The following is a 13,879-nucleotide window of genomic DNA, read 5'->3' as shown; positions in this document are numbered from 1 at the left end:
TCGAGTCGTCGAGGAGAGGATTTATAGACGCGTCTGCTGTAATGATGATCGAAATTTTATTGATCCGCCGACGGTTACTCCGTATGTAGGTTACACACGGAGGGACTCTGTATAATCTTTTCTTCGAGTGTCTATGAAAATTTATAGTTTATTAACTCGAACAACTTGTAATTACAGCACAGCGAACATTAGCGCGGAATTTAATTAGAGAATCAAGCAGCAAATCGGAACGCCAGCAAACACACTTTTTTGCCCGGAGTAACACGGCGTCGAGATAAAACAGTAGCCTCTGCACTGGCGGTGGCAAAAAGCGATCGTATCATTAAAAAGTCCAGGGTAAGCCAGCGGCACGGTACAATAAACTCGTAATCAATCAATCTCATTCCGACGCTTTCTTTCCCGGCGCGCAGTACGCTAGCCGCAGATAAGAAATCGTCATGAGACTCGCTCGCGAGCGCGCGCGCGAAATACAGTCGTAGACCGAGAAAAAGCGGCGCTCGATACTCTCGGCGGGATAAAAAACTTTCCGTAAAGAAGAAAAATCACCGATGACAAAGCGCCTGTCCTCGGGGCGGACGGACAGACGGAGAATCGAACGAGAAGGACCGCCGTGCAGCGGGGAGTGAGAGAGAAAGAGAATGATAGCGCGAGAGTTTATTTTTCATGCGTCCGAGCGCGTCTCCCGAGATACGTCCGATTTACTCTATTTCCGAAGAAAAATCGACCTGTCAGAGATTCGACTTTTTACTCTCCGGCACGAGGCTCTCTTATTCTGTCTCTTGCTCTTTCTTGCATCTTTTTCAATTTTTCTCCTTCAACGTGGAAAGAGAGTGATAACCTCTTAACTCTGAAAAGTCTCGCGCTCGCGGAGATAACGGCGTTCGGCTCCTTATACGCGTTTATCCTTAAACGAGTGTAAACAGTCGAGGGGCGTAATTAAAAAACTTTGGAGAGAAGCTTCGTTCCCCGAGGCCTATCTTGCAGACCGATAAAATTTTTCGGACTAATTAAATCTTCTCTCCGAAGTGTATCGACAACAACTACTTCGAAGTATTTTTATTATTGAATAAACAAGACGAAAAACGCGCTAATCTGATTCGAAGCCGACATACGCATAATTACGAAACGTCGGCGTAAACTTTCATACTTCACTCCGAGAACGAGAAATATCCTCGTTCCGAAAGCCTTTTGAACCGGCGACTTTCCAGTAAACATTTAGGGAATTTTGCTGCCATATTATCTGCGGTATTGGGTGAAAGTATAATAAACATTTCTGCGTGCCCGACAAACATAATGCAGCGGCGGCGGCGCTTTTAATGAGAAATCATTATTTCGATACACTTCTCAACGACAACGCGATCCCGTCGGCGCGCATGAAAAATACGCGGGCGCCGGTAGTCATTCGAAAGTCAAACTCGTATCACTCATATCATTGTGAATCGAGTCTATACGCCATATAATTAAATTCTTGTTTTCGCGGGAATGGGCTCGAAAAAATATGTCTGTCCGACCGAATTGAATAACCGAAAGCCGTGCACTTATACGCGAATTCGCGTGAAATGTCACGAGCAAGTGCAGCAGCAGCAGCGCCGCAACGACGAGTGAAAGTAATAAATGCGAGCCGTCCTCGAAAGACTTGACATCTCGAACAAGCGAATTATCGTCCTATCTCTATATATAATACACCAATTCCCCCTACCTCGAATTATAACCAGGTAGTCGCGCAATCAGCAGCTCGTCACTCAGTCGGAAAAGCAATATCCGTCGAGAGTTATTATCCCAATGCGCTAATTTATCGTGGCGCAAAAAGCAGTCGCCGTAGCCGGCGCAGCGCGCGATGGATTAGTATTCGGACGATTCGGCGCGAGAGACTCTGTAATTTTCTGGGAAAACGGGGCTGAATACTTATGTGCGCGGTAGTCGAGAGCTCTCTCGCGCGCGTTAATGAGGTTATGCCCAAGCGTCCGCCGGGGAGAATTAAGAGATTTCGTGGAGAATTGATAAAGACGTCGGCTCGCTGCAGCATGGCTATATATAACCGGGGCTGCTACAAAGCCCGCGGGAGTGAAAAATGAGCGAATCATCGGAGTAAGAAAGTAGCGGCGCGGCTTCTTGCACGCCGAAAAACGAGTTTCTTGTATGCCGGGGAATTGAGCGCCGTCGAGTTCTCGGTAATTTCGAAGTATGAATGAAGTTCGCGTAAATTTGCAGAGCTGGGCTACTCTACCGGCCAATTTCGCGCACATGCATTATATGTCGTACATCTGTTATTCAACGGCGCGCTGTGTGTTTACAACATAGAGCGATTAGGCCATACAGAGGAACCGAGAGTCGCATTGTTGTCCGACGGAGATGTTTCTTCGTCGCAAGTAGCCAAAAGAGCTGTCCAAAAGAGCCGCTCAGCACCTCGACGCTCTCGAAAAAAGTAGCCTGCATCCGTCAGCATTGACACGCAGCTGAAGCTTCTCTCGCCCAGGCCGGTCGTTAGTACGTCCATCGCGTCTGAGTAGCTCGAGAGCCGGTAATTTTCGCGGGGAAGGTCAGCGGCGGCAGCGGCGGCGGCAATTTTTGACGATTCAATTTGCGCAGAGCGAGAAACAACCGAGGCGAGTGAATGGATCCGCACCTTTTCGAGACGCACGCAAGCGCTCTCGAAAATTGCTCTAGACGGCACGGCATGTGTGCTAAACGCTGCGCGGCGCAGAACGAGAAACTCCATGGCTCTTTTGTGATGTCTGTTGTTGGTCAAATTGAAAATGAGCTTATTTCGCTACAAAGAAACTGTATTCTTTGAAGAAGACACTAGGAATCAGAACGTTTTCTCTTATTAGCGATTGAGAAGATTTACATTTTACAAAGAAAACCATGTATAAAAAAGGCACAATAGAGCAAGCGGCTCAAGCAGGCCTAACGAGGCAGATTTGGCATATGTTGGCACGCCGCTATATCTAAACTCGGCGCGCTTATTGCGATGCGAGAAATAGAAAAGTGACTATGCGCCACCTATCGCTGCTAGCCAGGTATTACCGAGAAATTCGAGCGGTAGGGGAAAGGTCAGTCCAAAACTATTTTGTTTTACGGCTACTGAGTGGTGTTGGTTTATTGAACGCGGCTGGTCTTTTTTCCGTGTATGCGACGTCCATAGAAACATCAAGCATTCCGCGTATATGTGGAAGATAAGTATTTTTCTCGGCGTCTTTCACTCGAGCGATGATAAATCCTTATTAACATCGAGTATATTAATAGAGCGAATGCATCAGCCGCGCAGCCGTACGTTCACTAAACCAAGCGAAGGCAAGGGTGACGTTAACTGAAAAGTTTTATCGGAGCTTGTGACAACTAGTTGATGATAGGTCATCAATAAAAGAAAAGCTATCTCAGCTAGTCCGTATGCTATCTCCTAGCTAGAAACACGAGCGCTTTGTTGGACCAAAATCTTCCGGAGTATTTTTTAATTAGAAAGTTTCTTCGCGCTATCTATCATCAACGCTATCTGTATACAACAACTGGAAATTCAAAAAAACGAGGTATTACTGTTACTACATTCCGCGGATGACCATCGCGATTCTAATGAGCGGAGTCTCACTTGCAGGGAACTTAAAAACGCGCCTTACCACGAATTCCTCGCCGCAAATACGTACTCTCCCGATCATTATCACAATTGCTCTCGGGAGGGTGAAGAAAAAAGGGAAATAACGCGGCCGCGAACAAAAGTATAACGACACTTCCAGTAAAGACAAATCAATTTCGAGCTCACTCCCGACGCTCGTTTTAACAATAAAAATTCTCTTACGAAAAAAAGGCCGGCGGGGTGGCGGACCGCGCGCGGCAAACTGCGATGGAAAAAGCACCGAGGAAGACACAGCCAGAGACTCGCCGGAGGGGAGGAGAGAAGAGAGAGAGAGAGAGAGAGAGAGAGAGAGAGAGAGAGAGAGAGAGAGAAGGAGAGGACGAAAAAAGGAGGATGAAAAGGAGTTTTGAAAAGGGACTAACGACCGGCAGTTAACGGCGGCTCGGAAATTGCCGGTTGCCGCGCTGCGGCGCGCATCTTCCCCTCTCTCTCTCTCTCTCTCTCTCTCTCTCTCTCTCTCTCTCTCTTTCTCTTTCCAGCGCTGCACGGCTTGTGCTCGGGAATTATTAAACTGTAGTTTAGTTTAAATTAAGTTATTACCCCGCGCGCGCAGTCGCTGCGTCGCTTTTCTTTCTCCTTTTTCGAATCCTCTCTCTCTCTATCTCTGTCTTGCTCTCTCCGCGAACGAGGAACGCGCAGTTTTGTACCCGATGTGTACGGCGTGTGTATAACACGGGAAGGATTGCGTCTCGAAGCTTGTATAACTCGCCAGACTGCCAGCAGCCGCGCGCGATGCTTCCTTCCTTCCTTTCCTGTCTCTTCGCGCGGCGATTTTTAGATTCCTGCGCGGACAGCGAGAGGTGGTTTTTGCGCGGCTTCGGAGGCTGCGCCGCGCGCCTGGCCATTGTGCTCGGGAACTTTCAGCCGAGAAATGGATGGGACAGAGTTTTGCGAAACGAGCCGGCAAGAGAGAGAAAGAGACACGTGCAGCGCGGCACGACGGTGATGATTTTGCGGTTCTTGGAGAGCCTCGCTGAGTTTTCTCCGCTACGCCTTGTTTAGAATCTCGAAGATTGTTGCAAAAATATTGTGGCTGTGCGCGTGAATTGTGGTGTAAGATTAGGTAAGGCGCGAAAATAGCTCAAAACTTCGAACGAACTAATCTTATCGTTTTTTATTTGGAAGCGATGATTCAGAATCACATTGAATTTATCAAGTATAGTTTCATGCATTATCTTTCGGTGATTTTTCAACGATGAAGAAAAACACGCGGAGCTACGCAAATCATTTCATCATTGTGTCAAAGAATCATCGCGTATGAAGCCTCGCGAGAAAAGGAAGCCTGGTGTATAACGCGTCCGTCCGTTTGAAGAATGTAGAACATTCATTTTTGTTCAGCTCTCTCTACGTCGGACGTGCAACACGCGCGAAATTGCGAAAAGAGCGGGAATTAAGCTCGCTCCGCGCGAGAATAACACAGAGAGTTGTACGCGCGCGGCGCTTTAACGATCGCCCATTAAAGGCATTTAACGAGCGGAGGCTGCAAGGCGGCCCTGCCGCAACGCGGAATCTTGACTTTTCGCGCGCGGCTCTCCTCTGCGCACAGAGGCAACCTACCCCCTTGGAGAACCAATTCCATTACGCAAAATGAAAGCTCTTTAGAGGGGCAGCACGCGTGAGAGTGGAAAAGTTTACGGCGTTGATGGATCGAAGCTACATGGGAAGAACTGTACGATACTGCCTCGCGTTTAGAAATTCGAAAGAGAATGAAAGTCAATTTTTTGCAGTCGGCGCGGGTTAGCGGTGATTTGCGGCCTTCGCGCTATTCATGCATTTGTACATAAGCACAAGAGACGCATCAACACGGCAAATTAATTAAACTAATAACGGCTCGGAAAATAAAAGTAATTAATTTTTTTCAGCGTCGCATCCTTTTTTGCGCGCGCGACCATTTGAGATAAATCATGTTTATGAAGCACTGCGTAACAAATTGCTCCGCAGGCTGAAAAAAAATAACGCGCGTAAAAAGTGAAAAATTTACGGTTTTTATACCTTCTGTACTGACAGTGAGCGGTAATTAAGTTTTAAATATAAATTTAATGCTGCTCATAAAGAACATAATAAACTGAAATTGTTACACGGCGATTGTGTTTCGAAATTCGAGTGTATAAATTTTGCTTCGCATACGGTGTACTTTCTTTGAATTTCGCTTCTCAAAACGATTTAACGCTTCATCATCTTTCGACCCCAAAATTACAATCCATTGATCGAAATGAGTATACTGGGCAGCTTAAAGGTTAGGTTATCAAAACTAACGTCTCAGCAAACACAACAAACCGCCTCACATTCAGCAGTCAATAAAGAGCGATTACGCCCCACCTTGCATCCGCTAACCTCGCATCCCCGCAAATCTGCGAAACCTCTCTACACCAATAATCGCAATAAAGGCAGCCTCGCTTCCTTCTCTCCCTCGTTCAAATCGAATCACGTAATCCCGAAGAAAAACAACCTCTGCCTCCACACACACCCTCGGCCCTTTTTTCCGCAAAGCAGAGGGGCACGACACACTGTCGGATCGCGCGGCTCACGGATTTTCGGGTGCCGACGGTACATCAGGGGAGCGTACGCGTACAAGGTACTTATAGATATAACCTCGCACGCGGGCAGAGAGCGGTCTAAGCGATCCCACGGGATGCGCGGCAACGATCTTATGATTGACCGCGTTACGAAACTCCCGGCAGACCACTTTCTCTAGTTTCGTCTGTCTTTTCAGTCTCGTGCAGCTCATTGTTGTCACCGTTGTCGTGTGGCTTTGTGAGCGTCGCGCGTGCGGCACTAAAGCGCCGCATTGAGAACAACCACGCTACACTGTGCGCCCGAGACTGGCACGTGTATAGGTTGTAATGGGAGGAAAAAAGCGAGACTGTCACACATCGGTGTGTGCGCGATCGGCTTGTTGCGTAACACACGGCTTTTTCATGGGTTCTGTAATTCAATCAGTCGCCTGGCTGTGGCAACGGCAGATTAGACTTTATTGTGACGAGCTTTTTTAACAGGCTGCTGGATGCGGAAGAATTGGGCTTTCCGTGAGCTTGCATGATTTATCACGACGATTTACCGGTTTTGCCAATGTTAACTCTAATGCATTTCTTACACATTGTCAAATGACGAATACTTCGCTTTGCTTTGACGAATCTTGGTTGGGACTTGTTACTAACAGCTAGTTGCAATATTTTTAAGCGAGGAAAAGAATAACTCATTGCACCATCAGCTAAATTTTCTCAAAGTTCATTTGCAGAGAAGTAATGATGTAATATTCAAGACTTATAAGACTACACGCCGTTGTTTTGAACGAAAAAATACATCATTCAAACTGAAAAGCAATTAAAATTGTTTCGATTATGCTACTGAATGGCACTCAATTGATTACAAAGTTTTTCTTCTGAAAAATGTTAATTGACTGTTAATCCTGTCGTATCTACAAAACTATCAATCAGAAAAATCTTATTCAAAGCACAATCTCATGCTGATGAGCTGCAAGTGTGCAGTGCCGCTTAAGGAATTCAGCAAAGCTCTGTTCACCTGTGTAAGATATTTTCCCGTGTCTGGATATAAGCTATAGCAGCCGCGCACCGGAAGGGACCGATTGAGCGTGCGACGAATCGGAGCACGTTATTGGCCGCGGCTTTGTTAAGAAGGAATTAACTCGCAACTTTTGCGCGAAAATTGCCAGCCTGTTTATTGCTAGTGATTTCCAGTTAATCGCGTTGCGTGATTTGCTTCGGCTTTTTTGGCGCTCTCTATTATACGGAAGGTTTCGTTTAACCGGAAATTTGCTCTCCGTGTTTTTTATTCTTTGAGTCGATATACGCTTTTTTGCAAGACTATAAAATAGGAAAGGAGGCAATGGCACTGCGTAAGGGAAGAATCGTTGGAATTATTTATCGCGCGATTAATTACATCTTTGGGGGACTTGAATTGAGTTTGTTGAGCATATAAATATCCGATTATAAGGAGTCGAAGAAATTTTTTTTTTTTCAGTTAACAGATTTGAATACTACTTACGGCACGTCATTAAAAGTGTTTGTTTCGAACGTCAGAAGGATTTCCATCGACGAAATTTGTGTGAGAATCACCAGCAACCAATATATTTTCATGCTTGACCTGTCTTGTGAAAACTAGTCGCAGAATAACTTTACATACGTTTGACGCATAACTATGTATAATTCCGTAATTGATTTTTCAGAAGGATTTTTTCCTCACGAAAACCATTCGAAGCAATAACGTAAAAAAAAATTCACGACACTCACAAGACTCACCTTTCTTATCGTCGTCGTCGTCGTTGTGATCGCCGCCGTGGTGCAGGTGGTGGGCCGCCGGATGATGGGGTCCGATTCCCGGCACCAGCGGATGGTTACCGAGCGCCGGGTGCGGATGGTGCGGGTGGTGGCTCAAAAACCTGACCGCGGCCGCGGTGACCTGGTGCTGGGCCTGCAGAGACTGTTGGACCTGGCTCTGGACCTGGCCCAGGACCGGGTGGTGCCAGCCCGGCAGGTGAAACGGAAAGACGGGCGTCGCCCTTTGGAAAAGCCGCGTGGGCCCGAGCAGGGAGCCGGCGTTACTGCCGGAATTGCCGGAACCCGAGCCCGCGGTGACGGATGCACCGGCGCCAGGAGGCGGTGGAAACGACAGGCCACCTCCCGGCTCCAGCACCATGTTTGGTATCAGCTTCGCGTCGTGGGTGTCGGCGTCGGCGCCGCCGGAGATGCGCGGGCCCGACCACGACAGCGACAACGACGGCTACGGGTCGTCTTTTCGACGAGGAACTCGTCACACCACCTCCACGCGCGTTATCGTTGTTTCGACCACGCGGTCGGTCGAATTAGTCCAGTCTGTTTTTCGCGGGCTGGGATTTCCTCTTGCCGAGCATCACCGCCAGCTTGTCCCTGTGGTCACTGAACTCTCTGATGCTTGTGGGATTCGCGGTTATACTATGCACTTTGTCAGTATGGTACACACTGTTCTAGTCACGCGTGCAGGTTAGTCTAGGAGAGTTCGAACCCGTTGACGACGTATCCTTCTGGTTGAGCATAGTCCTATTCCATTCAACATCTCGCTGTGCAGGAGACAAGTGCTTTTGCAAGCGTTGCTACAGTGGCTGAAGCGCTGCTTGCCGTCGGATCGCGAAAGAGGTGATGTGGAGCGATTTCTCTATTATCTCTTGCAATACTCCTTCGCCGTTGCAAAATTGAAACAATTGACTTTTTGGTACGACCTTGACAGCTGTCAAAATTTTGAAACCGGTCTTGTGGCTTTTCCCAATTTAGTCCTCAAAACTACATGGATTCACTTCTTCTCTAACGAACAAAGTCGACGGCCAAGAATCCTGACAGTTCATCCAGTTATCACAACACTTCTCCTTAACTCGGCCGATCCGTCGCACACTCGTTAAACAACAACAACGATCCAATGTTCTCACTGTAATGCTCCGGTTTCCCTCCTCGTAGTTAATGGAACAACCCCCGTTTCATAGTCAATGCTAATCGCACACTGGATAGCTAGCCAGTGCGATCAGCTGATGATCGAGCGCGCTGCCAGTGTCAAAAAAGCCGTGCGCTGCGCTCGAAGAGAAGACACCGGTCGACGGTGGCAGCAGCGGCAGCAGCAGCAGCGGCACGAGGGCACGAGGCGACGGCACAGCACTATCTGGCCCGAGCACACTACAAGTCTCGAGGTCTTTCGCCCCCCTCGTTCCGGCTCGATCCGCACGAGCCAGCCTCTCCGTCTTTCTCCAGCCTGGCTCGGTCTCTCTCGCTCTCGCGGGTAACATAGGACCCGACGCCATTGGCCGCGGTAGCGCTGGCTTCCGGGGATCGGCGCTGCTAGTCCAGCGCCAATCGGGACGAGCCGTGGCTCGGGCAAGCCCCACCTACTCGGCCGGACGGCTCCGTTTTTTCCAGCTTGGTGAATTGAATCGCGGTGGGGGCGAATCAATTGCTGAGCCCGCGCTCGCAAGATGGCTCCTCCCTAGTGCTGAACGCTCTACCCCCACTCGGGTCGCTCGCTTCCCCCACTCCAGAGATCGCGAGCGCACGGAACTCACTGGGATGCGCTGCTGCGGCTGATGCCAGATTCTCAAAGCCACCACCAAAGCGAGAGCAGCGCCGGAGATTCGTTACTGGCGAGGGTCAGCAAAAAGTGATCAATTTATATTCCTATTAATCGTTTTAGCTATCAAGCTCTCGCGAGATGCTGCTGCCGCGGCTGCCTCTCTGGTTGGGTTTTTGCTAGGGTTTGACTGTATGTCTGTGTGTGTGTGCACGTATATCCTGAATTTTCGGGACGGAAAGAAAGTAGGGGTACATGCAGTGTATACGTGCACACACAGTCGTTGTGGCGGTGCGGCGGTTGATATCGTTTTACACGCGCGGATGGGAGGAGAGGCAGCGCGGGAGGAGAGCTGCTGGCGGATTTCCAGGTCAAGTGGACTTTATTGGCGCTGATAAGGCCGACTCTCCTTTTGCCCGAACCAGCAGCCGCGTACGGGAATTCAATGTACTAAAAATAGTGCGAGACTTGCCCCAAGCCTGCGCAGTATTTGCTGATGGGTGATTTTCGAAAAATTGATTTTGCGAGCTTTGTTGTAGCCGCTCGAGGGTGAACTTTCAACGACCTTTGTTTATATTTTTTCTTCGCTCAATTACAGGAGGGTATGATAAAGATTGTTGGCTGAAAAAATACATTACGTAAGTGTGGACTTTAGCGCTATGTAGCGTACGCTACATGCACGGGCGAACATTTTTGCATGTTTTTGCAGTGTTCAAAAAGATAAAGCGCACTGCATAGATAAGAAATTGAAATAAATGACGTGTGTACGCAGTAAAAGTCGGTAAGAACGTCAGTGCATCACAGCGTTATAGGAGATCGACCTGATTTTTGCAACGTCAGTTCTTATTTATGATGCTACGCTCATTTGGTATGATAATAATAAGAATAATCAAATCTCGGCAAAACATGAACGATAATTAACGAGTCATTGTGCTATAGAATTATATATATATATATATATATAGTCGAGTGAGTTCTTGCGCTTTGGAATAAAAGAAAAAGGAAAAATAATTCCTCCGCGCATAAAGAGCTCATTTCAGTACGACTTAATTAGGGTCTTAATTATATCCCGATCCATCATCTCTCGTAGATACATACAGCCCTGCTTATAAAAACAGTTTAGCCTCAGCTCCGAGGAATGATATTTGCTCAGTAACCGAGAGGGGCCCGAACGAAAGCAAGAAAAAACCGCAACGGGCCAGTTTTAATGCCCAATTTCCGTGAGCAGAAATTAATTAAATTCTCGTTCATTAACGAGACGTAAATGCGCGCGCCAGATAAGCTCTCTCGGCATAATGATTCTTATGTATCGTGCGGGCGGATCTTTTTGTTTGGCTTCGCGGTTTTAATAAAAGCCTGGGATATAGAGGTATAAAGAGAGGACGAGGGGGGGGGGACAAGGGTCTCTCGGAGGCGTTAAGTAATTATACGTCTATTCTCTTCCTCCGAGGAAATTAGCCGCGCCGCTCGTGCGCTAGCGAGCTTACTCTCGGGAACTGGAGTATATATAAGGGTGAGGAAGCGCAGGAGGGAGAAGAAAGTGCTCTCTCTCTCTCTCTCTCTCTCTCTCTCTCTCTCTCTCTCTCTCTCTCTCTCTCTCTCTCTCTCTCTGGCCTCGGGCGAGGAAAAATTAGGAAATTAAAATTAGTCTCCCCCCCTCGTTTTCCCCTTTCTTTCCTTCTACTCTCCACCGTCGTCGTTGGTGGACGACTTCGTTGCCACTGCTGATGGTTAATGCTCGGGAGGAAAAGCACGGTGGTAGGTTTACGAGGCTCGCGTCTCACCATCGAGACTTTTTCTGACGGTTGGGGTCGAAGTGAAGTTGCTTTGACGAAATAGTGATCACGTTAAACTAGTCAATTTTTACATTTTTTTCGAATCAGCCGGTCCTCCCTCGGAGCTTGCGTTATTACGCGGACTTTTTCTCACTCACTCTTTCTTCTCCTCGTCTGCTCGAAGGAGGGACAGTCGCTCGGCGGCAACACCTTGTTAGCTAAGTCGTTTCGGTCGCCATGGCGAATCGACTGCTCGGGAATTTGTAGCGCGAGTCATCCGACGGAAAAGTTGCGCGTGGGAGACACTCTGTTTTCTCCCTGCTCCCGAGTTATATGGTATTATGAAAGTTGATAAGAAGCTTGTCGGAGAAAATTTTATCGAAAGCGCTCGACGTCTGCGGCTGTGGCTATCTGCACGCAGTGGTATAACGATTGAAAGTTTCAGCTGCAATTTTATTATTTTTCCACGAACTCGCGCTTTTATCGATCTTCTTCTACCTACGTAGGAATACAAATTTGATCCTCAGCCAACCTGCCCCCGTATGTACGAGCAATGGTAGAGTTATACATAGGGGTATAGTATGGCGCAAATGCGCGCAATCTAATTCCAGCTCGGATTATTTGCTATTCCGCTCCCGCTTGCGGCCAGGCGCCGCCGTGTATCGTTATTTAAGTCGCGGGGCATTAAAGCTCGTCGGCGTCCGCGTTATTTGATGTATGGCCGACGCGTGCCCCGCTTCTCGCTGAGACTCGCTTAAACGTAAGATATCGCGCTCGATCAATTTTTCATAAACCCGGAGCGACTGCTCGAGCTCCTCTCCACCTTCTTCTTTTCTCTCTCTTTCTCTCGCTTCTTCTTCTTCGTGTTCTGCTTCTACGGGGCCGCGCGCGCGAGAGAGAGGTTTTCTTCGTTTTATCGTCGTGACCGAGCGCGAGTTTTTCGAGCGCCGCGAGCTTGTAATCTTCGCGCCGCGCAAATCACCGGGCGTGTGTGTAGTTGCGCGCTTGGGAGAGAGAGAAGCGGCGATGTCTCAATTGTGAAAAAGTGGCCTTTGGATTTAGATGGATTTGTCGGCGCTGCGAGAATATGAAGATGTATATACGTACGCTCGCGCGGGGAGAATCTTGTAATTTTTTGCCTCTCCGAGGGCGAGAATTAATGTGGCAAATTTCATTTTGAATGCCTCGTGGGAAGAATTTTTACGAGCTTGATTATAACCCGGTGCGCGGCTTGCAGCGAGCTTTAGTAGTTTTTAACTGCTTTATAACTTTCGACTTAATTTAATCGTTGCGGGAATGTATAAAAATGCTGTGTTCTCCTTCTTTGGGCGGAGAAAAAAAATGAAGCCATAAATTTGGTCGTATCGAGATAAGTTTCGTATCGACGGTAGCTGAGCGGTCGGCATTTTTTCCGAAGTAATTTCATTCTGGGTTGGGCAATGGTTTTCTAATTTTATGCTTGCATTAAATGTGCGTCGTTAGTCTACACTTACAGATAGCAGATTAACCAAACTGTAAAAAAAATATATATCTTTCAAGCTATATAAATTATCTGAAGTGGAAACGTAATAGGCTTTTAAAAAATGCTTTCAGTTACAGTCTATGTTTTTCAATACGTATTTTTGAAGGTCTTATCGACCGCGATAACAGTATGCTAAAATATTGCGTTTTGAAAAATTTGTCCGCCGATGATGCGATACGATACTCAAATTAAAAGTCCATTGCAAACCGCAGATAGCAGACTTTGAAAATTATCAAATTTAAGCACGCCTCCATCCGACGGCTATACAGTCGCGCCGGCATAAATATTCCGCTTTGATAGTCCCATAAGTCGTTAAGGAGATACACTTGCTGCTTATCTGAAGCGCGTATGACTAGCCCCTGGCGAGCGACAGAGAGAGAGAGAGAGAGAGAGAGAGAGAGAGCGAAATTCGTTGGGCCAGATGTTAAAAGCGAGCACAGTAAGCCTAAATTTCACAGTCGATTTCTCCTGTTGAAAATAATTTTCTAAGGCCGCTACTCTTAAAAAGCTACTGACCTTGCCCATTGTCATTATACATTTATAATTCGATCAGAAAAATTCAAGTTTACAAACAAATATTACACCCATCTGATAAAAATGCTTACCAGCAAACCGCCCGAATAAAAAGCAAATTTAACAGTCCCGTCACACACGCGTATCCGAATCTCGCAGTGAAATCACGCTTGCTCCGAGGAAATTCCGGAAAGCAGAGGGAATAAAAATCAAGAGTCAAGAGTCCGAGAGCTTGCAATTATTCGTTCCCGTGTTTGGCGGCGGCGCTCGAATTGAATCCCTCGCGTTGCGAGAGCCGCCGGCGGCTGAGGACAGTGCCGTGCGGAAAAGGACAAAAGAAGAAAAGGGAGAGGGAGGGTCGCCCATGGCAACCGCGTGCCGACTCCTCAA

At 47.6% G+C, this 13,879-nt stretch overlaps 1 protein-coding gene across 2 annotated transcripts in view; it reads right to left on the bottom strand.

The window, feature by feature from the left end:
- Nucleotides 1-9,331, bottom strand: part of LOC100124140 (homeobox protein 2) — a 31,074-nt gene extending 21,743 nt beyond the window's left edge. Inside the window, exon 1 of one of the 2 annotated variants that reach the window (XM_001607954.6) lies at nucleotides 7,891-9,331. In XM_001607954.6, the coding sequence (XP_001608004.1) occupies nucleotides 7,891-8,287 (397 nt within the window). In that variant the 5' untranslated portion in view covers nucleotides 8,288-9,331. Of the gene's footprint in view, nucleotides 1-7,881 lie in introns of both variants that reach the window. The other variant, XM_016990085.2, reaches the window with a different exon arrangement.
- Between the last annotated feature and the right edge of the window lie 4,548 nt (nucleotides 9,332-13,879).

This window comes from Nasonia vitripennis, chromosome 5, assembly GCF_009193385.2.
Source record: "Nasonia vitripennis strain AsymCx chromosome 5, Nvit_psr_1.1, whole genome shotgun sequence".
NCBI classification, from domain to species: domain Eukaryota; kingdom Metazoa; phylum Arthropoda; class Insecta; order Hymenoptera; family Pteromalidae; genus Nasonia; species Nasonia vitripennis.
This window is presented reverse-complemented; position numbering and strand designations above follow the sequence as displayed.